The 22,987-nt window shown below is 58.2% G+C and overlaps 8 protein-coding genes across 8 annotated transcripts; 3 read left to right on the forward strand and 5 right to left on the reverse strand.

The window, feature by feature from the left end:
- Window positions 1-27: 27 nt before the first annotated feature.
- On the reverse strand, window positions 28-2,458 carry MYCTH_2308761 (uncharacterized protein). The gene is made up of 2 exons (XM_003665194.1): window positions 486-2,458; window positions 28-407 (listed from the first exon to the last, which is right to left on the reverse strand). Exons 1-2 carry the CDS (start codon window positions 2,217-2,219, stop codon window positions 150-152), a joined length of 1,992 nt encoding a protein of 663 aa, XP_003665242.1. The 5' UTR covers window positions 2,220-2,458; the 3' UTR covers window positions 28-149.
- Window positions 2,459-3,379: 921 nt separating this feature from the next.
- On the reverse strand, window positions 3,380-4,548 carry MYCTH_2308764 (uncharacterized protein). Its single transcript, XM_003665195.1, has one exon. The coding sequence runs from the start codon at window positions 4,413-4,415 to the stop codon at window positions 3,465-3,467; it is 951 nt and encodes a 316-aa protein (XP_003665243.1). The 5' UTR covers window positions 4,416-4,548; the 3' UTR covers window positions 3,380-3,464.
- A 373-nt stretch (window positions 4,549-4,921) lies between these two features.
- Window positions 4,922-5,657, forward strand: MYCTH_2112126 (uncharacterized protein; the record flags this gene model as incomplete). The annotated part of the gene is made up of 3 exons (XM_003665196.1): window positions 4,922-4,954; window positions 5,232-5,470; window positions 5,579-5,657. 3 exons carry the CDS (start codon window positions 4,922-4,924, stop codon window positions 5,655-5,657), a joined length of 351 nt encoding a protein of 116 aa, XP_003665244.1.
- A 987-nt stretch (window positions 5,658-6,644) lies between these two features.
- Window positions 6,645-7,429, forward strand: MYCTH_2144803 (uncharacterized protein; the record flags this gene model as incomplete). The annotated part of the gene is made up of 2 exons (XM_003665197.1): window positions 6,645-6,727; window positions 6,817-7,429. Coding segments are annotated over exons 1-2 (678 nt in total), but the record flags the coding sequence as incomplete, so codon positions are not given.
- Window positions 7,430-7,674: 245 nt separating this feature from the next.
- On the reverse strand, window positions 7,675-8,789 carry MYCTH_2315946 (uncharacterized protein). The gene is made up of 3 exons (XM_003665198.1): window positions 8,614-8,789; window positions 8,423-8,528; window positions 7,675-8,357 (listed from the first exon to the last, which is right to left on the reverse strand). Exons 2-3 carry the CDS (start codon window positions 8,468-8,470, stop codon window positions 7,710-7,712), a joined length of 696 nt encoding a protein of 231 aa, XP_003665246.1. The 5' UTR covers window positions 8,471-8,528; window positions 8,614-8,789; the 3' UTR covers window positions 7,675-7,709.
- A 1,126-nt stretch (window positions 8,790-9,915) lies between these two features.
- On the forward strand, window positions 9,916-11,412 carry MYCTH_2308768 (uncharacterized protein). The gene is made up of 4 exons (XM_003665199.1): window positions 9,916-10,180; window positions 10,295-10,363; window positions 10,429-10,756; window positions 10,851-11,412. The coding sequence occupies exons 1-4, from the start codon at window positions 10,150-10,152 to the stop codon at window positions 11,221-11,223; spliced, it is 801 nt and encodes a 266-aa protein (XP_003665247.1). The 5' UTR covers window positions 9,916-10,149; the 3' UTR covers window positions 11,224-11,412.
- Window positions 11,413-12,081: 669 nt separating this feature from the next.
- MYCTH_2308771 (glycoside hydrolase family 47 protein) lies at window positions 12,082-15,637 on the reverse strand. Its single transcript, XM_003665200.1, has 2 exons — window positions 12,885-15,637; window positions 12,082-12,750 (listed from the first exon to the last, which is right to left on the reverse strand). Exons 1-2 carry the CDS (start codon window positions 15,272-15,274, stop codon window positions 12,444-12,446), a joined length of 2,697 nt encoding a protein of 898 aa, XP_003665248.1. The 5' UTR covers window positions 15,275-15,637; the 3' UTR covers window positions 12,082-12,443.
- Window positions 15,638-17,038: 1,401 nt separating this feature from the next.
- On the reverse strand, window positions 17,039-22,300 carry MYCTH_2308773 (uncharacterized protein). Its single transcript, XM_003665201.1, has 3 exons — window positions 19,399-22,300; window positions 17,271-19,152; window positions 17,039-17,169 (listed from the first exon to the last, which is right to left on the reverse strand). Exons 1-3 carry the CDS (start codon window positions 22,127-22,129, stop codon window positions 17,049-17,051), a joined length of 4,734 nt encoding a protein of 1,577 aa, XP_003665249.1. The 5' UTR covers window positions 22,130-22,300; the 3' UTR covers window positions 17,039-17,048.
- Between the last annotated feature and the right edge of the window lie 687 nt (window positions 22,301-22,987).

The raw sequence follows: 22,987 nt of genomic DNA on the forward strand, positions 1-22,987 counted from the left end.
TCCTTTGCGCCCGCTGCCAGATCAACCCGAGCTGCTGAGAAGCCAGAATGCCGATACCAGAAATAAGTCCCCCCAGAATACACCAGGGTAACCGTAGCACGATCCCCGAAGCTGGTGCGGGAAGCGAGAGAGAAAGATAGAAGAACCAATCAAATATCACTCTTGCCGGGGACAACCTTGGCAGCTTGCACGGCGCTCATCTTCTTGATCCACGAGCTGTTGGGCTGGATCTTGCGAACGGTCCTCAGCTCCTCGCTCGAGTAGCCGGGTATGCGGATGTTGTAGGTCCGCTCCAGCACAAGCTGAATGTCGCGGATCTCGAGCACCTTGGAGCCTCGCTCCTTGGCATTGCGGCAAGCCTGGTGGAGGACATTGTCGACAAACGAATCGGCCATGCTGAGGACAGACTGGTTTGTGTCAGCAAGAGAATATAAAACAGAAGAAGCATTTCCGACCACAAGAATCAAGTATTGAATTCTACTCACCTCCTCTACTTCTGGAGTCAATAGGTTGCCCTCTTGGCCCTCGGCCGTACCACCGCAGACCTGGCGCACAAGCTCGTCCAGCTTCTTCTTGTTGAGTATGCGCTCGCCCTCGCCCTCGAGCTGATATGCCGGGGTCTTGGGAAGCGCGGGCTGATTCATGACTCCGCCTCCGATGCCGCCGCCACCGCTGTAGGTGGGGCGACCGGCGCTGCCAATGCCTCCAATGTTAGGGACGGGGGTCGGCATTTGGGCGGCCTTCTCATGGAGCACCTTTGGAATCGGGAGTTTAGATTGCAAGTTGGCTTGCGGGGTGGGCTGCGGTTGCGGGGGGTGCGCGTGGGAATGGCCTTGCTGCTGCGCTGCGCCGATCACCCCAAGTCCCGGGGCTTGGTTGCTTCCGGGTCCGGTTGTGGGCGGTGCCGGAATCACACCGGGGCGCTGCGACGCGAGATTGACGGCAGCAGCGTGCGTGAGAGGTCGAATATTGGCGTTCGCGGTCGTCGGGGTGGCCGACTGCGGAGTCTGGAGGCGGGCGGAATTCTGCGTCGGCGTACCCGCGGACGGTATCCCACCAACAGACGCCGCCGCGGCGATGGCCGTGTTGAGAGGCGTAGGAAGGGCGGCTTGCGTCCCGGGTTCGACTTTGACGGGCGCCGCCGGATGCTGGATTTGATGAGGCTGTTGCGATTGGGGCTGCGAGGAAATCGGTTGCGCCGGAGGCGCTTGGGTGACCGGAGACTGTTGCGCCTGTGCGGGTGTTGCCGGACCTTGTGACTGGTGCTGGGGGTGCGGTCCTTGCTGCGCCGGCAGCGCATTCACCGCACCTGGCACACGGCCGGCCGCCAACTGCTGTTTTTTGGCAGCCTCAATGGCCGCGTTGACAGCAGCGGTCGAGTTTTGCATCGAGTTTGCGGGAGCCGCGCCGGGCGCTCCATTGTTAACTCCAGGGCCAGGCTGGACGGCGCCTTGCGCTCCTGCAGTTTGTGGACGCTGCTGGTTTGCGGCGACCGAGGCGCCATTCTGTGCTGTCCTCTGGTTACCGCCGATACCATATTGCTTCCGCACGAGATTGGCGAACGAGATTGCGTCGGTATATTGCTTCTGAAGTTGCGCCTTGCGATCCTCCAACTTCTTCCTCTCTTCCGGCGGCAGCGCCTGGTTCTCCTGCAGGGTCTGCTCGATTGACTTGGTCGCGCTGCGGGCATTATCCATCTGCCACAGAGCCCGTGCGTACTTCGTCTTGATCTCTTCCAGCCATTTCGCCTTGTCCTGAACGTTGGGCGGAGCCTGGAACTGAATCTCGTTAAGGTGGCTCACGATATGGGGAGGCAACGTTCTCGCTTGGGCGGCCGCAGCCTGAGGAGCAGTTGCAGGTGGTTGGGAAGGAGGATTGGCCATGGAGCCGGATGGCCCACTGCCTCCCTGAGCAGCGGAAGCTTGTTGGCCATGCTGCGCCGACTGAGCTTGGCCGGGCTGCTGCAAGGACTGCTGCTGTTGCTGTTGCTGTTGCTGTTGCTGCTGTTGCTGCTGTTGCTGGTTCTGTTGTTGTTGAGCTTGGCGACGCTGTTGTAGTTTTTGCGAGAGCATCCTTCCGAATTCGGCAATTTTCTTCTTCGCATCCTCTTGTTGAGGAGACCCAGGCGGGGCGGTGTCGTGCATTTTCCAGAGGCTAGCAAGCCCTTTCTCGTATTTGATCTTTTCCTCCTCGCCGAGATAGGCGATCCCGCGCATCATCTCGGGCCGATATAAAAGGGTACCTTGCTGTCGGTTCGGTTGGCCAGCAACCTGGGCATTTTGAGCGGGCGCCCGACCCGCCAGGCCTTGACCTTGGCCTGGTGCTGGGTTCATATCGGCCAGTTGAGAGATTGTATGTGCAGGTTTCCACGTGTTCACGCGGAGGTATGGGAGTTAAGGTATTGGTGCGTTTCGACGTCGACGTCGCGATGCGGGAGAACCCCGTTTGAATCAACCTCGTTTCCTGAAAGGCGCCAGCGATGATTCGTCGAGTGTTGGGATGCACAGACATGAAACCTTTGTTGGGAGGGGAGGAAACGGTCGAGGTCGACGCGTCCTTTACCAAGCAGAAGGCGTTCGGGAGTTTAGGTGGGTGGAGTCGAGCCGGCCAGGCCAGGATTTTGTGGCTGGGTGAGCATAAGTTCTCTACATTGATTGGACAGCCTCGCCAAACGCCTGCCACATAACCGCCACAAGTACTCCGTATTGCTCAGCCTTGCGCTCTGGCTCCCCGCTGACCGTTCAATGGATGCTCTCGACACACCACTTCGCGAAGTCGAGGAGTGATCTGCGGCCCGGTGTCTGTATTCCGTACATTCAAAGCGCCATGCATTTGAGCATACCGTTTTCTCTCCGTAAAGCGAACCAGTCCCGGATACATTGGTTTTGAGCATAGAATCGCCGTCTATGGCAACAGTCTATCACTCCGAAAAGAACCTGTACAAAGCGAGGATCCATTCCCAAAGGTAACAACAGCGCCCCTCACCCGCCAGCCAACGGTTCAAACCAGGAGCGTTGAACTGAGCATGCCGCCCAACCCGTCTGCCCAAGATCCACAATCCCACCTCTATCACATATCATCAACCGTAAACGTAATGTGAAGCGCCACATCCCAGTGTCCATGAGTGGAGAGGCAGTCCCCGGTGGATATCCGGCCGCTGCCATGATGAAGTCGTGTTGGAGCCAATTGGAAGAGATGCCGGTCCAAGATGCCGCCCGCCACCCGATATACATGCACTAAATAGAACGCGATGGTCGTCATCACAGTTGTTGTTGTTTTTTTCTTTGCATCTCATCAACTCATAATCGTCGTTGTCACCAATGGCCGTCGTTATCGTTATTGGGGTATAGGTTCGAGAATGGAGATAAGGTCAAATAAAAGGCTTGTCATCATGCCGAGCCGCGCCGAAGGTTACCCACGTTGTCACGGTAATTGGAGAATGAAGCAGTGGACAGCCGGCGTTATCATGGAGAATCAACCTCCATGCTAACGTATTCATAGTAGGGAAGTTCCCGCGCGAGCGACTCGCCGATGAAGATCTCGTCCTCACTCGAGCCCGGCTCGTCGAGCTCATCGATCCTTGGCGGTGGCGGGTCTTGGAACTGTAGGCTCCGCCGGTCACCAACTCTCCGACGCAGGCGACGTGCGCTGGAGCCAGCCTGCTCGGCGTTCAAGAAGGACCTGATGTCCTCGCGGTCCGTGTCACTGCCGATGCTTTCGCTGATGGTCCGCTTGCCGATGCTGCCCGAGGTCATTCGTTTGTGCCGGCGTTCAGCACGGCGCTTCATGAGAAACTCGTGATACTCTTCCTCGTTCAAGCTTATGTCCGAATCGTCGCTGCAGTTAAGGTTGTTCAGGTTGTACATCATTTTCTGGTCAATCTCGGGCCGGGTTCGCGAGGTAGAGCGGCTCCGGTCGGATTCGGCGTACTCGATGGCCCAGGGCCGAACCATGTCGACCCGGTCGTTGTCGTTGTCATCAAAGTCGCTCAGCTCTTCGACGTCAAAATTGCTTTGTGTCACCACGCGGCCCGTCCTTGCTGGCGGCGTCGGTGGGGCTGCAGCCGGTCGCCGCTCCGTGGCCGCCGACGGGGAGAGGCCGGCTGCTGCATTGGAAGCCTCCGAAACCTCGGAATCTTCCGACTCCGAAAGCGGCTCAGAGGATGAGCTGGTGGAGCGTGGAGAGAGCTGTTCTGGGCGGATCGAGGGCGGATGGCTAAAATCTAGCCCGTTGACCGCTGTCCGGCCGGTCGACGGTGGCGGCGCCATTGGGCGAAGAGGAACCTTCCGCGACCGTTCCTCAGGCCGGGGGCTGCTCTTGCGGCCAAAAACGGGAGATGCGGTCCTGGGGGTCTCTGGCGGTGACGATGGCCCCACGTTTTGGGAAATTTTCGAATTTGTCGCCGCTGGCCACATCGTCTGCGGCTTTCAACTGCAGCCCGGACAGATTCGGTTGGGCTTCGACTTCCAATAATTGCGTCGTCTCCCGAGGGACAAGGATCTTATCGATGGCCCTTGCGCCGCGAGTGTGGGGTAGACGGGATAAATGGCGGGGCAGATGGAGAGTGAAGGAAGAGAAAGAAAAAGAAAGAGAAGGTGTCGGGGAATCGCGCAAGATCAGGGCGTCAGGACCCAAAGAATAAACCTCCAGCACGGAGAAGAAGTTGGGCTTCGGTTGCTTGTCATGATAATATCGTGCGGACTCTAGGCAGTGTTGCGTGCAGCGCAGGCTGATTCCCGATAGTGCTTTGGGGGTGGGAGGGGGGTGGATGAAATCTGAGCACTGAGCAGATGGAGTTGAGCAATTGGGATGACGCGGGGGGTGCTGCTGGAGAGTGGGCGAGCAGCGCTGCGCAAATCGTTGGGTGGTGCCACGGCTCGGATGTGCGCCGTTGCGCTGCTCGTTGTCGGTGCGCAAAGCAATGGCTGCAAAGCAATGGCTGGTCCGAGCCTTGGTATGTACAGTACGGGCAGCTCTAGGGCCGGCTTGTCGGGAGAGCGGGGGATGCCAACTCAACCGCTGTGACGGGCAGTCAGGACCTCAAGTCAAGGGCAGGACCAGAACCGCGGTGGCTCCCACAGCGTTGCTCTGCGTGCGGCGGATTGTTGTTCCTTTTGGCCTTTGTTACAATGATGTCTTCCAAGCTCTCCAAACTCTCCAAGCTCCGAGACGGTCAAGTTTCCAGGATCACAAAGCACAGTTGGGCACCGGACTGAGGAACCGTCTTATAGTTTTGCCAGTCACTTGCGCAGTGTCTTGGTGCAGGGTTGTCAAGCCCTACCAACGCCGCCGGCGGGCCAGCCGGGAAAGGAGCAAGAACCGTCGGCCAGTCCCTTCAAGAGATCTCTCTGGAGCCAAAACCTCGTTGGCCGGACGCGGTTCGGAGGCATAGCGGCAGTTTGGGCAGCAATGCTCCGGTACCCCTGACATGTCCCTGGACGACAACGGCCGCAAGCGAAAGCTGTATGGGGTAAGGAGCCTGCAAGAGCGACTCAGCGGGAAGAGGACGAGGAGCGACGCCGGCGGTCAGCGCAACGCACCTCAGAAATCATGGTGACTTACTTCATGCTGTGTCAAGACAGACCATGGTGGCTGTTGAGTTGTCCATCGTGTCAGCAACTGCGCAACGGAGCAGACGAAAGCTGGTGGTTCTTTGATTAAGCCAATAGCGAATCAGAAGCCCAGCCGCCACCGAAATAGCCAGCTTTCAGTCTGAAAATCTGCAAGGTCTGTCCCAACTGGAGCCATGCCCAATGAGGAAGGGAGACAGAAGGAGGGAAAGAAGTGGGCTAGTGTACCAACAGCAAGGAGTAAGAGCTGGCAGAACGGGAGCATGCCCCTGATAAAAAAAAGTGCGCGAGCACCGTTAAGCATACAAATGATACGCGCATCCAATGTTGTTGCCATTCCATTTCGCAAAAGCACAGTCAGATTCACTCAGACCATCGAACCTTTTAGCTAACTATGTTCTGCCATCTCTGGAAAGTGCGGTCCAGAATAGAAGCTTGTGGAGCTGCAGATAGTGTCCGTTGGGCTCTCAGGAACGCGCGCATCTTGGGCGTCCCCTGTTCCATCGTCTATCCTCAGTCTGGGAAAGACAAGAATTATTCTGCGGCCCCCGCTCAATCACAACAGTTAGGTCTCTCGTTCGATATAAGCTGTATGCATTAGCGGCGTGTCAAATATTGAAAACATACGGGAAAGTGTTGCATTGTGGGCGCAGGAATACGTCGCAAACCAAATTGGGGCAGGTAAACAAGGAAGTGAAAATAGCAGCATCAACCTAATGAGTCCTACTAGTACAATACATATCCAGGTACCTTATGCAGGTATCAGTTTGGATTATAGCTTCCATGGTATGCGCAAGATGAGCTCTCTCTAGTCCGGCCCAGAGCTCTCGGTATGTATCACTGCCACGTGATAGGCGGGGTAATTGAGTGGTTGCGGACCCTCTGCGGAGGATGGATTAGACAGCTACAGCACACTACATACGGATAGTACAGTACCTCAATGCTGAGTCTTGCGCTTGTGGGACAGTACTTCGTACGCTACGCAGGATACGGGAGGAAAACACGCCAAGACTTCAAGGACCCAACAGTTGAGCAACGGCCAACTCTGTACCATCTACATTACCATCCTTACGGTGACCTTAAGCGGCCATCATGTCACTCCTTTCTGCGCATTTGGAGCAAATCTCCATATCGTGTCGGGGCATTGACAGTCTCCCGTAAGCCCGGCTACCCTACCCAGCTCCGGAACACGCAAGCCTTGCACTCAAGTAAACAGACGCGTGCTGACCGCAAGCCCCGGACATAGGTTCCCACCACCCAAGATCTTCACCAATGCCCTCCTCTCCAAACCGGACATTACCTCTCTCATTCGCGACACAGAAGCCCACGAGCGCGCCCTGTTCTCCGTCCCCGCACCGCCGCCGCCGACTCAACAAACAGCATCAGCATCAGCATCAGCAACAGCAGGCCGCCAGAACAAGGCCGAGGCCCCCAACCCATCGTCCCGCCGAAAGACCGTCTTCAACGTGACGGGAGGAGAGGTTACAACCGGCCCGCCGTCCAGCTCGTCCCGCGGCGCGGGGCTCGCGGCACGCCGTAACACGGCGGTCGCCGCGGTCCTAGGCGGCGACTTGCACGCGCAGATCGTCCGCCGCGGGGGGCAGCAGCACCAGCCGGGACAGCCGGGGGCGGACGTCGACATCGAGGTGCTCCTGCACGGCGCCGAGAAGCTGTGCGCCGTGTACGCGTTGCCGGGCGCTCTGGAGCGGATCCCCGCGCTGCGCCAAAAGTATGCGCAGCAGAAGGCGACGCTGGCGTATTACGAGGGGAAGGTGGCGGAGCAGCAGGAGGCGTTGGAGCGGATGAACCTTGAGAGGGCCTTGGACGAGGACGAAGGGGAGGGGCAGGAGGAAGAGAAGGAAGGGGGGGAGGAGGAGGAGGAGGAAGTGGGCATGACGGAGGAGGATCTGAGGAGGGAGGAGGAAGAGGCCAGGCAACTGGAGCGGAAGAAGAGGGAGTTGCAGGCACGGTTGAGAGCTCTCGAAACTGACCTAGGTGGCCTACTGAACATCTAACGGGGGCAGGGACGGGGGGGGAAACGGAGATGCGATCCACGCATTATCGTCGCTGCGCCGAATGGGAGGCCTGAATGCGGGTTGCACTTGAGAAGAAAGGTCAGTCAGTTTCTATTTGATCTCGCTAGCAGCTCGGCCCTTTGGATGACTCGATGCTGACATCCGGAGAGGACTTCTTGGCCCGGGCAAACACCTCAAGGAACTTCTGCGGATCCTGAGCGCCGTTCAGTTCATAGCGGCCGTTGATGGTGAAGTTGGGGACACCATGTATGCCTTTCCGATAGGCGTCCTCCACTTCGCGGTCCACTTCCTCGCCGCCCTTCCCCTGGTTCAGCCAGTCCCGGACCTCGTTCTTGTCAAGCCCGGCCTTCTCGCCGACCGCGACCAGCACGCTTTGGGACGTGATATCGGCGTCCTCCTCGAAGTGGCTCTGGAAGAGGGTCGAAATGACTCGGTCCTGGACATCGCCCGACTTGGTCTTGGCTAGCTGAATGAGCCGGTGGGCGTCACGGGTGTTGCCGACTCTGCCCTGCAGCGAGAATTTGATTCCCTCGGCCTCGCCCACCGCCCTGAGGTGTGCTTTTATCATCGCTGCTCGCTCAGGCCCGTACTTCCCGGCGAGGTGGTCGTTGAAGTCGACACCACTCTTTGGAAGGGTTGGGTCCAGGTAGAAGGGATGCCAGCTGATGTTGAAGGAGTCATTGGCGCCGCCGGGTACGTCTCTTTTGTACAATTCGATGGCGCGCTCTAGACGTTTCTTTCCAACGTAGCACTAGTGCACGTAGATGTATGAATCAGCAGGTGGGAACCGCGCAATCGCAGGATAAGAGCACTCACCCAAGGACAGATCGCGTCGGAGACGATCTTGATGTTGAAATTGGTCATTTTTTAGAAGTGGGTTCTGTCAATCGAGCGTACTCGCTATACGGAGCAGTGTGTGCTACTTTACGAAAGCAGAGCAGCCAAGGTGAGAATCAGTTGCTTCGACCTTCCGAGACTGCGGATATTCATGCCTCCTTAAGTCGTACCTCAATCGCATCATTAGGAGCCAGCTGCGGGCATTGATGACAAATCTCCGAAAGCCCGGTTTTTTCAAACTCTCCGATAGTCACCGAAGCTGCGTTTCGTGCTCTTCCAGCAAGCAAGTCTTAATGGCCCCTTAAGACCTCACGAGGAACTCACCGTATTGCGTTCTTCAATGTCGGTATCTCGCGTTGATGGACAGCAGCAGCTAACGGAGTCCCGAGGTCAAAACAATCTACATACTTGGATTCCATTAACAGGCAGCTGAGGTAACACCTGAGTGAGGTAACGGGGGTCGGCAATGCATCCGATTAACCGGTGCGCCCAAAACCCCGCGCAGAGGAACTGCGGACCACGGCGATGTGGACTCAGGAGAAGTAATGTATATACAAAGATGACAGCAGAAGAATTGCAAGCAGGAAGCTCAGAGGAATTGATCATACTCTACTCCGAATTGACCGCAATGAATTTCAGCTTGCAAGCGAGCCGACGAGCGAGTTATGGGTAGTAAGCGATTCGGGACCCTGGCAAGCCAATGCGTCACCAAGCGTCACCAAGCGGGGCAGTCTGGCGGACCAGGGTTGGTGGCTGCAGCCTGCGCCGCTTGTTCCTGCCGCCAAGACCCGGCGCCAGCGCAAGCTTGGCGCCAGTGCCCGGCCAACGAGGTTAAAGTAAATAAAAGTCGGTGGTTGGGACAACGGCATCAGGGATACAGCCAGTCGCCCTGCGCCTTCCACACTCATTAGGAAAATCGGATGGCGGGCTAGATCTCTGCGCCAGCTCGAGCTTGTCTCCTGTTTCTCTTTTCGACCGCTCCATCGTCCGGACCTACCACTCCAGCCACCGACATTCGTTCCGCAGATCGAGCTGCTGAGGGAAGTCGTGAGGTGAGTAGCTCCTGCGCACACTTTCTCTTTTCCCACACTGCATACCAGAGCGTCCGCCGGTACGCACGTTTCCTGCTTTCCCGCTGTTGCATTCCGTCGCCCTAACGCTCGTGTGTCACGCATTGCAGTTCGGAACAGCCAGCCCAAGTCTGGCGAGTGACAAAACTGGTAAACCGGTGTCCCATCACCCGTCACCCAAAAGTCACTCGTCTTAATATCCTTGTCGGCCAAAGCAGCTTGACTTGTCCCGCCAGGACTGGCGGCGCTGGCGCTCTCCTTAATCTTTGCTGTGAATAGGTCTTGTCGTCCCGCTCGATCACCCGACCGATCGATCGTCGGCGAATCCTGGCGCTGTCGCAACTCGCCTCCTTGCCGAGACGACGCGAGACATCCCCTATCAGGACAGGGCGAGGCGAGACGCGAGGAGAGGCTGCCTGTCGCATTCCAGCGCAGCGACAGCAAGTCCGCCGTCCTTGGCCTCTCGGCACGACGACGTCCCATCGCTTGCCTCGATCGGGCGCTGCCGCCGCCGGCGCTGTCCAGCCCCGGCCGTCACTCCGACGAAGCTCGCGGAGGACCGGTGCGGGTTCCCGGAGCGGCATCGCGCACTCGGATAACGAAACTTAGACCAAGCGCACTCTAGGAAGAATCAAGATGGCGACCAGATTCCAATTGGGGTGGTATCGTAAGTAAACAAGTTTTGAGCTCCTATCCGTGGCTCTAGGGCGCGCGCGCGCGGCGGTTTACGGCTTCTGAATCCGCGGGAAGCATTCCTGACTGACCATCCGTTCGACCACAGGCTGGGTACCATTCCTGGGCTATCACCACGTGTTGATGATCTTGATAGCGGTGGCGATAATATTGTTGTGTAGGTTTCCTCGTCCTGTAATACTGCTCTCGCTGCTTTGGTTACTGACGCTAGCCCTCACCCAGCTCTCCTGCTTGCCGGATGCTCTTCTTCATCACCCCTCATCCCCGATATCTTCCTCCTCTCGCTCTACTACATGCGCTACACGGCCACGCCCGATACGGCACAGGTCGACTACAACGTCCATAATGCCATCGCCGACATTGTGGGCGACGCTCGGCTCCAGGCGCGCGTGGGCTTCTTCGGCATCTGCGTGAGCCCCGACGGCGGGTCGTGGTTGTGCAGCAACAACGCGACGACTCTAGCGAACGAGGTGTCGCTCGATCAAGACCCGCTCAACCTCATCTGGCTGGCCAGCCAGTTCAAGGACATGATTGTCTTCCCCTACCTACTGTACGCATATCCCCCCCCTTTTTTTTCCCCCTTCTTCTCACCTTCCGCGGGAAGGAGCTGAGAAACTGACACCACCGTCTCTCCGCGGAAACAGCATCATCGCAATCATCTTTGCCTTCATCTGCCTGTTGCTCCTCGCTACCTTTCCCGGCTGGCACGAGGAGGAGGACAGCGAGGGGTCCGAGCGCGAGGTCAAGCCGTTCCCCTCGCGGCCCGTCAGCCAGGTCGCGCTGGCCATCATCTTCATCTCGTCCATCTTTGTCCTGGTATCGGTCCTCTGGCAGCACACGGCCTCGGTCGCCGCCAGTATCATCGCGCAGGACCTGGCCAACGGAAGCGTGCGCTCGGGCGTCGGTACCTCGGCGATGGTCATGGGCTGGTTCAGCTTCACGCTGCTCATCATTGTGACCATCGGCCTGCTGGTCATGATATTGAGTATGCAGGTGCTGGAGCATATCATGGATTAATGATTGATTTTTTTAAATCCTTCCCGTCTTTTTGCGACGACGATGACGACAAACGACGACGATGGCCACGAGACGCCATAGGATGAGACAGGGGATCTTGTTGAGGGCGCGTGCCATCTGTGCTGGCATGCAACGACTGGAACGAGTTATTGGGTTCGAGGGATGAAGAAGATGGGGGCTACGAGTCCATGGATGGTATGAACGGCTGTTTTGTGTTGTTTATGGTACATACGACGTGGCTGCTGGAGCCAACCGGTTGGCTAGCGACGACTCTGAACGACGGATGTTGCGCCCGCACAGGGGTTGTTAAGCAAATTGGGCATATTGCGGGGGAGGGGAGGGGGAACTTATTTTGGCGGCGGAGAGGTACGGCTAAGCTATGATATTGGTGGACAGACTTGTTTATATGGAGCATGTTCGATTGTTTCCCATTTTCTTTGTTTTTGGTGTTTTCTCACTTTCTCCATCCATGTGTGCGTATATATATACTGGGGAGACGGCACGAAGCAATGCATTGGAGGTCTCTGTCGTTGATGGTGTCGGTATATAGCGAGAAGCGAGCGATCATAAACAGGGATGGAGTTTGATCGATGGCCAGGTGTCTCTTGATTTTCTCCAACGTTGTAGTTAGGTGAAACATGTGAGCTTCGTGTGTACCCTTTGCGCCTCGAGGACCACATGTAATGCCTCAAATGTGCTCAACAAGTGAACATCTATTGACAAAAAAGCCCCAAGAAAGCAAACTGATCAAATCGGGCATAATCAAACCGGAGACATTAGACTGAATAGGCCGACCATGCAGCAATATACCAGGAGCGGAAAAGAGGAGAAAGCCAAAAAAGAAAAAAAAAAAAAAAGGAAAGAACATGAAGGAAATAGAACAAGGTTTGTGGGAGCAAGAATGACAAAAACACTTCCTAATGGCTCAATATTTACTGCCTAATTAAAATAACCAAACCCCCATAAACGCCATTGCTCGCCATGCCCAGTTGCTATGATCAGCGGAAGACCGTCCTCTCATCCCATACCCCATGCCAAGATGCGTATATGTATATAATTACAGGCTTGCTTGACGGGTCGAACCAACATCCAACATCCTTTCCCCAACTATTGGACAGAGGGACCTATTTCCTCGGCATAATATCCTTGCCAACCTTACCGATACCCTCCCATAAAAATTTGACTATTTTTTTTTTTTTTAAAAAAAGACGGCAACCACGCTAAGTTGGGCGTTTGAAGGGATGCGCCTCGGTATTCAAGACCCAGTTGTCCAACGAGATTACGTCGGGGGTCTCAAAGAGCAGGTAAAAGTACTTGAGCGTCTCGGCGAGCCAGAAGCTCTCCATGTTGTCCTCCATGTCTTTGGCGTTGCCGGGGTCCTTAGTGGTCACATCGCGGATGGCGCTGTGGCCGGCCTCTGTCCGGGTCGCGCCGATAACGGCCTCGAACATGCGCCACCCCTTTTCCTGCCAGGACGGGTCACCCGTGATGCGGTACATGTACCAGACGGACTCGATTGCCTCGGGCCTATGGTAGACAAGGCGTTAGTCAGTCAGTCAACTTTGGATGAAAGGGTGGTTGAGAAATGTCGCCGAGGTGGTTTTTTTGGGTTTTTTTTTTTGGGGGGGGGGGGGGGGGGAGAGGTGGTGAACACGGCTTACCTGAGGAGGTACCGCTTGTCGGTGAGGGTGACGAAGCCCGGAGGGATGCGCTCGTTCTCGATCCGCTGCGCAACGTATTCTTTATGGGTGACTGGCTTCATGGGTGCAGGAGGGAAAACAAGCTTGTCGCTTCTCATGGGTTGCTGGTTGTTGGAAATGCCTTGGTTGTCGGAACGGAAATTGAAACCGTCAGGAGATTTGTTCTTGTCGTTCTCCGTTGGTTCGGCAGGGAAATCCCCCGAATCACCATATTGTGCCGTCTCCGCAGCAGGCTTACTCTGCGACTCGACCTCACGTGCCGGCTCCTCGGCCTGCTTCCGCAGAGCGTCCTCCTTCTTGAGTTTCTCCACTTGCTCCTTCCACTCGGCCAGCTGGGTGTAGTATTCCTCCATCTCGGCTTCGCGTTGCTCCGCCCTGGGATCCAGAGCCGTGTACCACGCCGCTTGATCGTAGTGACAGTCGTCCCTGCTCTTGCAGGGCAGGACGCGCGCATACTCGGGCATGACACCAGCGGGCATCACCTCGTACGCCCACACGCAGCCGTCGGCGAGCTTCTTGGCAATCTCGACATCTTCGGGGCGGTCAAAGATCTTGCCACCCAGGCCAAACATGCCACCGAGGAAGCAGGTGAGGTGCGTGACCTCCCACTCGTACGTCAGCTTGTCCGCGGTGCCGTCGGAGGAGTAGGCCTTGGCGGAGAAGAGGATGTCTGGGTCGCCCTCGGCCATGGGACGGAAGAGCAGATACTCCTTGACGGCATCGACCGTCTTCTCGTGCATGGTGCGGTACTTGGGTTCGAGGCCACCCAGCATGAGATATTGCTTCGGAAAATACTCATACGTGGAGTCTTGGCTGCCGCCCATGCTGTACGAGCCCGTTCCCCAGCTGGTTCCCGTCAGGGGCTGAGCGGCGCAGTCCCAGTTTGGGGGCAGTTCCTTCGCGTTGAGCGAGGTTTGATCTCCGCCACGGGGACCATCTGTTCGCTTTTGGGGCCCACCATAAAACTCCGTGGTGATGCTGCCGATGCCCGTGCCCAGGGCGGAGCCCTCCGGACTCTGAGCTTCGTGGTGGCCCGCAAGTGCACGCTTCAGGTCATCGGTGCCGTGCTGCACGGTTGCGGCGCCACCGGCCGGCGTCGCTGAGGAGGATGACGGCGGCGGAGCGGTCCTATTGCAGCCAGAAGCGTCCAGGCGCTCGGGGAAGATGCCCGGGATGGCCGTGCCGTTCTCGCGGTTTTGGAGGTCCTCAAAAGCGTCGGTGATGCGGGCGATTGCGTCGTAATACTTGTTTTGGCCGGTAAGCTGAGCTAGGCGGGTGAACTCCATACTCATGGAGCCGAGCTCGGCCACGCTCGCGCTGGTGGAAGCCCGTTTCGGTCTCTCGGCGTAGTCCGGCTTCCAGTTGTAAAAGAGGATGGGCAAGCGGTTGGGCGTGTCGAAGACTCCCATCAGGATCTCGGCAAGTTCGACCGCCTTGTCCAAGAGCACGCGGTATCGGGGGTCGTTGCCCGTTACGTCGTACGCCCCAAGAAGACCGCCCAGATAGCGGATGATGGTCTCAAAGACGGGGATTTCCTCGCGGTAGGGCGTCGTGGTGAAGTCAATCCCCCTCACGGCGTCCACGGCTTCGTCAAACTCGTCCTTCAGGCCCATGATCCAGAGGGTATCGAGAGAGTCGACAAGGGTAGCGGCCCAGCCGCAAAAAGGGTCCCTGGACCTGTTGGAGACGGGCATGAGCTCGTCGTGGTTCCAGGCGTACTTCTTGTAGCCGGTCCAGGCGTGCAGGGCTTCGGCCCTGACCTTGGCCAGGCGCTGCTCGCGCTTCTCCTTGGCCGCGGGCGACTCTTGGGCAAACGAGACCTGCACCGACGGAATGGGCTTGGGATTTCCCGTGGGAAGCGGAATGAGCGACTCCTCGGGCACGGGAAACCACTCGTAAGGCTTCTGCCAGTGTACGACGGCGGAGGTAGGGGTTGCCGGGTCCAGGACCCCGACGTCTTCGGCTTGCGCATCGTGATACCCGTCGTGGTGGGTGGGCGGCTTCCTCTCGGGCACGACGGCGGCAGGCTCGGTAGGAAGGCCGTAAGTGCCTTGCTCCTCGTCGGCCTCCTTCAGCTGCGGGATCCGGATGGGCTCCGGATCCGGCAATGGCGAAGCGCGCGGCGGAGGATCGTGCGGTGGGGGAACGTGAGGCGGGGGACCTTGGTGCGGGTTGGGTGCGGGCGGCGGTGGAGGCAGAGGCTCGGGTCTTGGATGGGTGTTGGGACTCGTCTTGCCGCGCCACGTCTCCCTCGGCTGGTCCCATTGCGAGTTCTTGGAGACGTGGTAGAGCAGCACAGTGATGACGAAGGCGCAGATGAGCACCACGCGGTGCCGTCTTGGGCGAAACATGACGGAGACGGGATCGACTAGCCCGCGAGAAGCCCCGATCGGGAAATCGGGAAATGCAGCGCTCGCGCAGGTCGGTACTTGAAAGTGGGAATCTTCCTAGCTGGGTTTCGGAAGTCGCATGGCGGCGTGCTGCTCACAAAACACGACTTGGAGGAGACGATGGGGTCTGCGCGCAGACCTTCCACTGGGAGAGACGAGAGAGAGGGAGAGAGAGAGGGAGAGAGAGAGAGAGAGAAGAAGAGGAAGGGAAGGAACGCATGCAAGTTGGGGTATGTATGGAGGTACTCTACATAAGGTAGGTACGGTACATACAAGAGAAGAAGCCGCACTAGCCAAGACTCCCCGAGGAGGGGCGGAAAGCAATGGCAAAGGGTGAATGAAAAGGAGCGGACCAGGCCCTCCCGGGATGCGGTGCACTACTGTGTAAGGAGTGACAGTGGCTATCTGAGACATAACAGTACTCCATACTTGGTTGAGGGAGCGCCATGAACGCTGGATCGCGCCAAGACGGCGTTCTTGTCCCACATTCCAACGTTGGTCATTGGTTTTTCTGGTCTAGAGTCTTGGCATGTGCAGGGGGGGCGAGCGGAGCCGGGGTTCACGCCCAACAAGGTTGGTCCAAGTGGAGTAATGGCAGGGCTTAAGTTCCACCCAAAGCTCCGGTTAGCTTACTAAATACGGATTACATAGGCACAGTAAGTGTAGGAGCTCCTGGCGAGAATTTGATGGTTACATATGATCTCTTCCCCTTACTAAACTACTCCTACACTACACTACACTACAAGTAGGAGCTGTCCTCTTGAGCTGTTGCTGGAATCCGTTGGCTGTCTCGTCATGTCGAATGTAATCCGTGCACTCTTCTCCCACACTTCGTCGACTTGTGTGCGAGCGATGCAACTGCCGGTTGCATTGGCCAGATTGGAGAGTGCGGGGGCCGTCATCATCTGGAAAAAAAGAACATGCCTTTTATTTAGCCTACCTACTGTCACGGTAGTACTCGGAGCTCCAGCCGCCACAAGCGGACAGATAGGTCCGGGTAACTAACTATCGCAGCTACGGATAGTGTAGCTCGCAACTTGTGGGGTAGAGTTGTGCGAAGGATAACATGCGTGATGATAGTGCAGTATAACTACACTAGTGTAGCGTACGCTGCATGTGCATACAAAGCGCAAACAAATTACTACGTTACCTTACAAATTCCTCATCCCGATCGAGAGAATCTCGTCTCTTAAGCGACTTGTCGTCGTCCATTGCTCGCAACGAAACTGCGCCTCCCGCTTCTTTCGAGTGAAACTGCTTGGTATTAAGAAGGGAAAGGGGTTTGATATTCCCGAACCACGAATAGCGTGGGTGGAACCTGGAACCCATGATCTGACGCAAGGACAACCCTTGAAATAGCAGACGCAGGGACTTGCGGACCCAGCCGGCCACCCCGTTTCGGGAGGATTCCAGTTAAAGTGGGCTTAACGTGCCGAGCGCCGGACAGACCGTCCTCCAATACGAGAAACACCAGTGCTGTGCTGTGTGCTTAGGTAGGTATTGCTGGCGACAGCTACCACACTCAACACTACTACTGCATGCATGAAATTCAAAATCATTTCCATCGAAACTGCCTGTACCCGACAACATAACAACAACCTTTGCGTCCCATGGCATGGCCTCCGTGGCAACCATAACCACCACGCTACCATGCCCTTCCAGCGGACACCAGTTCCGCTGTTCCTCTTCGTCCAAATCATCCACACAAAACAGTAGCACAGCCTCCTCCATGCCGCTACAAGGCATGCCTGATCTTGGCGTAGAGCTCCGTATCGTAGAAACTGTAGTTGGGATCGTGCTCGCAGAACGGATGCTGTGAGAGAAGCACGTCGGCAGTCGGGCGGTCCGTAGGATCCCTATGGGAAGATCCGGTGTTAGCCTTTCTAATGGGGACAACGAAAGAAGACGAGGAGAAAAAAAAAAAAAAAAAGAGGAAAGGATAAAGAGAACAACGTACACGGTAAAGCAGTCCAGCATGAAGGCGATCGCAATCGGACTGATCTCCTCGCGAATGTCGTCCGGAATCGGCGGCGTCTCTCCGTTGGCAATCTTGTAGATAGCACCGACCGCCTCGTCCTTGCTCCACGGCCGGCGCCCGGCAAACATCTCGAGCACCACGCACCCGGTTGACCAGATGTCCACCTTGGCGCTGTACCCTTCCCCCTGCGACCGCACCACCTCGGGCGCCATCCAGAACACCGACCCCTGCATCGAGTTCGTCTTGTCATTGCCGTAGATGTTGTCCGTCTTCTTGCTGATGCCAAAGTCGCTGATCTTGCACGTGCCGTCCAGGTCCAGCAGGATATTATCCGCCTTCAGGTCGCGGTGCAGGATGCCCTCTCTGTGCAGGTACGCCAGCCCGGACAGGGTCTGCCGCGTCAGCGAGGCGACCACGGGTTCCTCGAACTTGCCGTGCTTCCGCAGGCACGAGCCAATCGAGCCGCCCGATATGTACTCGAGGAAGATGGAAATGCTGCGCTCCTTGCGCTCGCAGCCGAGGTACTGCACAATGTTGACGTGGTCGAGGTGCTGCATCGTATCGATCTCGCGGTTCAGCGCCGCCACCAGCTCCTGCATCTTCTTCTGGTCACCCTGCGCCGCCTTCGGGTTCACTTCGACCTCCTTGACCGCCAGGAACTCGCCTGTCGTGGCGTTCATGCCCAGGTAGACCCGCCCGAACGTGCCCTTGCCGATGAGCTGGCCCTTGAACCAGCGGAACGTCGTCTGCCGCTTGGGAATGTTGTCACGGTTGCCCTGCTGCGTCGGTAAGTTGTCTTGCGGGATCGTGCTCTGACTCAGGGCCATGTTGAGCGACCCGCGCTCGGGCTGGATCTGCACGATATTGGCGTTGAACATCTTGGTGCTCTTGCGCCGCATCAGGTTGGTGTTCCTATCACCAGGCCCCGTCCCGGCCCGGGAGTTCAGCGGTCCCGAAGCCTGCGTGTACCGCTTGCTTGCCTCGTGCGCACCGCGAGCAACTTCCCTGATCGACTTCATGCGTCCTAGCCCACCAGAACGGCGCACGCTCCGACCCGCCAGCGTCTGCATCGACGTGGGTCGTGAGTCGAGCGCCTTGAGGGTTGACTCATCGGACCCAAGCGTATCGCTCTCGTTGTAGGTGGAACCAGCTCGGCCGGCCCCGGAGGCCAGGCCAGCGGGCAGCGGAGGGATAGGCGGAACAGAAGAGGACGCTCCCGCGTTTTGCTGCTCGCTCTCGTCTGCCTCGTCGATGGGTGAAGGCCCCTCCCCGTCCTCGAGAACTGGCTGGTCAACGTCAACATTGGGGAAGAAGTCCTCGAGATTGTTGATAAGTGCATCGGTAGGCGGGCGGTTGGCCCAAACGTCCTTCTCGATGAACGACTTGCGCCTGCTCAGCTTCACTTCGGGGTCATCAATCTGCGACGACCGGCCGTTTGCTCCGTCTTCTTCACCGTCGGCCGGCGTTTTGCTGTCGCCACTGGACTGCGGGGACTGGAAGGCGACCGATACGGCCTTCCGAGAGCGTTTCGTGTTCACCCGCAGACTTGGCCGTTTACCGCTGCCGTCGGACTCGCCGCCTTCCGCGGATGCTCCCGTCTTCCGGGACGTAGCGTTATTGCGTGCCGAGAGGGGAACAGCAAACAAACCGTCGTCGGAGTCATCTCCGGAGTCGTCGCCGGCCGCGTTCCGGTTTTCGTTGCTGTTCTCGTGGAGGGTCGAGGCTTGCGAGAACCTGACGTCGTTGCCTTGGAAGTCCGTGTCGGGCCCGTGCGACTTGCGCTTCTCGCTGGTTGTGGTCGCGAGGGCATGGCTTGGCTCGCGAGAGCTTGGGCTGACATCTCCTGGCGATGGAACACGTGCTGATCGATGAATCTTAGCATCACCTGTCCCTCCGCGGAATTGGTCAGGGCCTGGAACCGCTCCGGCGAAACCCCGGTTGTCAGGACCGGGGTACGGCGAGTAGTCCGGAACCAGGAACGGCACATTCTTAGCACTCCAGGTGGTAGAGCCCGGTGACCCCGGAACGGGTCCGGTCTTGGGACTACTCTTGCCTGAGCCGGAGCGTGTCCGCTGGCCGAGATTAATGGTTGACAGAGCTCACTCACCTTGAGCATTGGCTTCGGTGTTTGTCACCGGCATCGACGACACCCGGTGTGGCGACAACCCTCTGTGACCGCTCGGGGTGGGGCGTCCGATACCAGCCATCCGCTCCCCCATGCCTACCAGCAGACCGTGAATACCGTCCTCTGGATTTGGCATGCCTGGTCGTTTCCTCTGCTTCTCGAATGCGACCTCCTCGCGCAAGTCGGACGACGCGCGTTTCGGACGGCCGCCGCTCGTATTACTATCTTGCGACAAGCGTGTGCCGTGGTTCTTCCTCCGCGATTCTGCCCGGAGAAGCGTAGCCGACGGGTTCTCCGGGGGCGCCGGGGCCTTGCGCTGCGGGAACAAGGTGTCCACCTTCCGATCCTCGTACGGCGATACTCTGGGGACGTCAAAGTTCACGGTCCTGCCTACAATGCCGTAGGGCGTTTCCGCAGACGGGCTGCTCTCCTTGGCGTCAATCATTTGCCTACGCTTCGCGAGATACTCCTCCTGCTTCCGGAGCTGTTCCGCCCTGTATTGGATGGCCTCGGCTGTCAACATCTTGTCGTCTCGCTCCCTGCCTTCGAGCGGTTCTTGTTTCGAGGTGGCCGCGGAGGAACCGGACCGCTGTCGCCCGTCCTTTGCATTGACATCCCCTTCCTCCACAGCGACAGGCCCATTCCCAAACGATGTTGTCGCAGGACTCCCATTCTGGAACATGCTCGGGCGGACAAAGAATTTCAACGACCCGACCGAATCCCCAACATGGGTTTTGGTGCTTAGTAGCTTCGCATCATCAAGTGGTTCTTCGTCATGCTCGAATCTTCCCAGCTCTGTCAGATAGATTTGAGCACCGTCGCTGCTCGGAAGGCCCAGGTTGATACAAATAAGTTGTCGCAACTCGGAGGGCGTCCCAACATCAGTGACGTCTACCATACGGTAATTCCAGCAATCGGCAGTTGCAAGTATGAGGACGCGCCCGCTGCCAGCCCGCTTTGAGGCCGGTCGTTCCTGCGAGTTCTCGCCCGCGTTACTATGGCGGCAGTATTTGCAGACACTCGGGCTGGTTGGCGAGTCATGGTCGTCAGGCTTCTTCAGGCCCTTAAATATCGACGAAAAGAACGAGCTGCCTTTGGCGCTGCCCGGAGGATCTGTCCCTGCGCTTCGGTCACCGGTATCCTGCGGCGAGTGTCTGTTGCCATCTTGGCCGGACCGCTGACCGTGTTCGTCGGACCCGCGGGGCGCGTTCACCAGGTCACCAAGGCTAACCCCGTTCTTGAGCAACGCTGCCGCATCGGGCGGGACCCCAGAACCGTAGATTGCGGCGTTTGAGGATATCGAGTCAGTGCTGTTGCGCGAACGGTGGCCGAAGCTGCTTCTATGGGGGGAGGCGGAGACGTTCCCTGCGGTGGAAGAAGGAGGGAGCAGGCCGGACTGAGGAACGGGGCTGCCACCGGGGCTGTCCCTTCCCAGCAGGTTAGACTCGCGGAGGGAGCCGACCTCGCCGGACTCGCTCGGGTTCGGACTATGACGGCGGGCAATCGCGGTATCGATGTTCTTCATGAGGCTCCTGTGGTTCGATGAGTCCGAGCTCATGGTGTTGTTGGACGTAGGCATGGTTGCTGACCGCGACTGCGAGAATCTCCTACCGCTGAAGCCGGGACCTGGGGCCTTGATCGGAGTGTTTGGGGACTCGGCCGACTCGTTCGCGGTACTAGGCACGCCCACGGCACTAGAGGACGCTTTGCGAGCGTGGCTGGCCATCACCATTGACGGATCTGGCGGACGACCCGTGACGACGCTCCGGATCAGCCGCCGCATTCTCTTACCCTCTTCTCTCTCCCTAGGCTGGTCCCATACGCCCCCATTCTTCGGGCACACCCTGGCCAGCATCGGGTACACTTGCTGGTGCATCATGCCAAAGTTTCCGCGACCGCCATGGCTACTCCCGAGCTCCAGAAACTTCGCGCCGTGGATATCGAGGAGCTCGAAGGTCTCCTGCCAGTCTTTGGAGAAATTGTTTGCCCGTAGCCATGCCAGGACTCTTTCCAGCGGCCACTGAGCTGCGAGCTCGGCCGGAACTGACGATGTCCCGCCGCTGGTATTGGGCCGCGCTTTCGCACCCATGGCCGCAGCATACAGCCCGTCACGGCCCGACGTCTCCTCCAACGGTGTCGCAGCGGCCGAGTCCATCCCGGTCTGGCCCGAGTGGGTGCCGTCGTCGGGGATCCACAGCCCCGGAATGCCCACGCCCTCCCCGTAGGTATCTTTTGTCGGAATGTATGTCGCACTCATCTGCTCGCTCGGAGGCGGTGGGGGAGGCACCGTAAGATTGGTCTGGCCAGACGACATCGTCGTGGAATTGGCGGCAGCGATGGCCTGCGCATGCGTTTGCGCGTGAGACATTGGGTTATAGGCCTGCAGCCCGGTGTTGCCGACGACCGGCGGGGGAGGGGGGACGTTGAAGGCCGTCCGCCCGTCGTAGGCGCGACCCCACTGCCCGTGCCATGGCGCGTTGCCCAAGGCGCTGGGCGGTCCGATGGCGCTCGACGGAAATGTAGTATTTGGCGGTGGCCCCGGGGGCGGTGGGAGTAACACATTGCCGCCGGTCGTGGGGGCACTTGGGTACCGAGGGGGCGGAGGGGGGATGGCCATCATGTTGCTGATTCCGACGGGCGGCGGCGGCGACATGGGCGGAGGCGGAGGGGGCACCTGGAAGGGACGGGTGTCCCGTTGGCCATTTTGATACATGGCTAGCAGCCACGCTCACGAAGCAAAGGGCAGGAGGGGCGAGAGCGAGTTATCGGTGCTGTCGCAGGGTCGAAAGCGGTGCGCGGTCGGGGGGATCTGCAAGGGCCGAGCGCGCGGGGGAAGCCCGAGTCGGTATCGACGAAAGTCGGTGCAGACACAGGCGAGGGAATTAGGATAGCTGATGATCGAGACTAATTCACTGATCCGTGCAAACACGGAGGAGACGGGAATGATGGCCGCCGTGACTTGTTCTCGACGGCCCCGGGGCGCACGGCTGGTATCGGACCACCTTTGGAGCGGCACAGGTTAACCCAGCTTAGGCGTCCCTGCCCAAGTAGGTAACTAGTTTAACGTAAGACTCTCCGGTGCGGTACCCCGGAGATGCGGGCGCCAAAGCTGTGAAGGGCGTTGGGTAACAGACACAATGAAACGAACGAAGTCTACCGTCCAGACTTCATTTCGAGGGAAATATGGGATGGCGGCATGACAGCTGTGAGAGCGGGAGCGGGAGGTGGGCGTGGTCAGGTTGGTGCAAGCCGCCGCCTGCTGCTCCTCTTTTTTGCTCGGGTGCTCTTTGTCGTCTGCGCGTTCCTCGTTTCGGGCCCAGCCCAGGGTCTGGCGGCGGCAGTGGTTCGGTTTTGTGATACAGCTGCCTGCACCCTGCAGCTTCCTGCTTTGAATCCTAGAGGACTCGGCCAATCAACTGGGCGCATGCCTTTAGCTCTCGCCCACCCATGGCTCATTAGTGGTGGGGCTGCAGTGCCATTGTAGCAAATCACCCCAAATCCACACTCTCTGCGTCAAGACCAGACATGACGGCGCCGCCATCTTAAAGTCCAAGGGGCATCAATGCTCTGC

The sequence above is a fragment of the Thermothelomyces thermophilus genome, chromosome 5 (genome assembly GCF_000226095.1).
Source record: "Thermothelomyces thermophilus ATCC 42464 chromosome 5, complete sequence".
NCBI lineage: Eukaryota > Fungi > Ascomycota > Sordariomycetes > Sordariales > Chaetomiaceae > Thermothelomyces > Thermothelomyces thermophilus.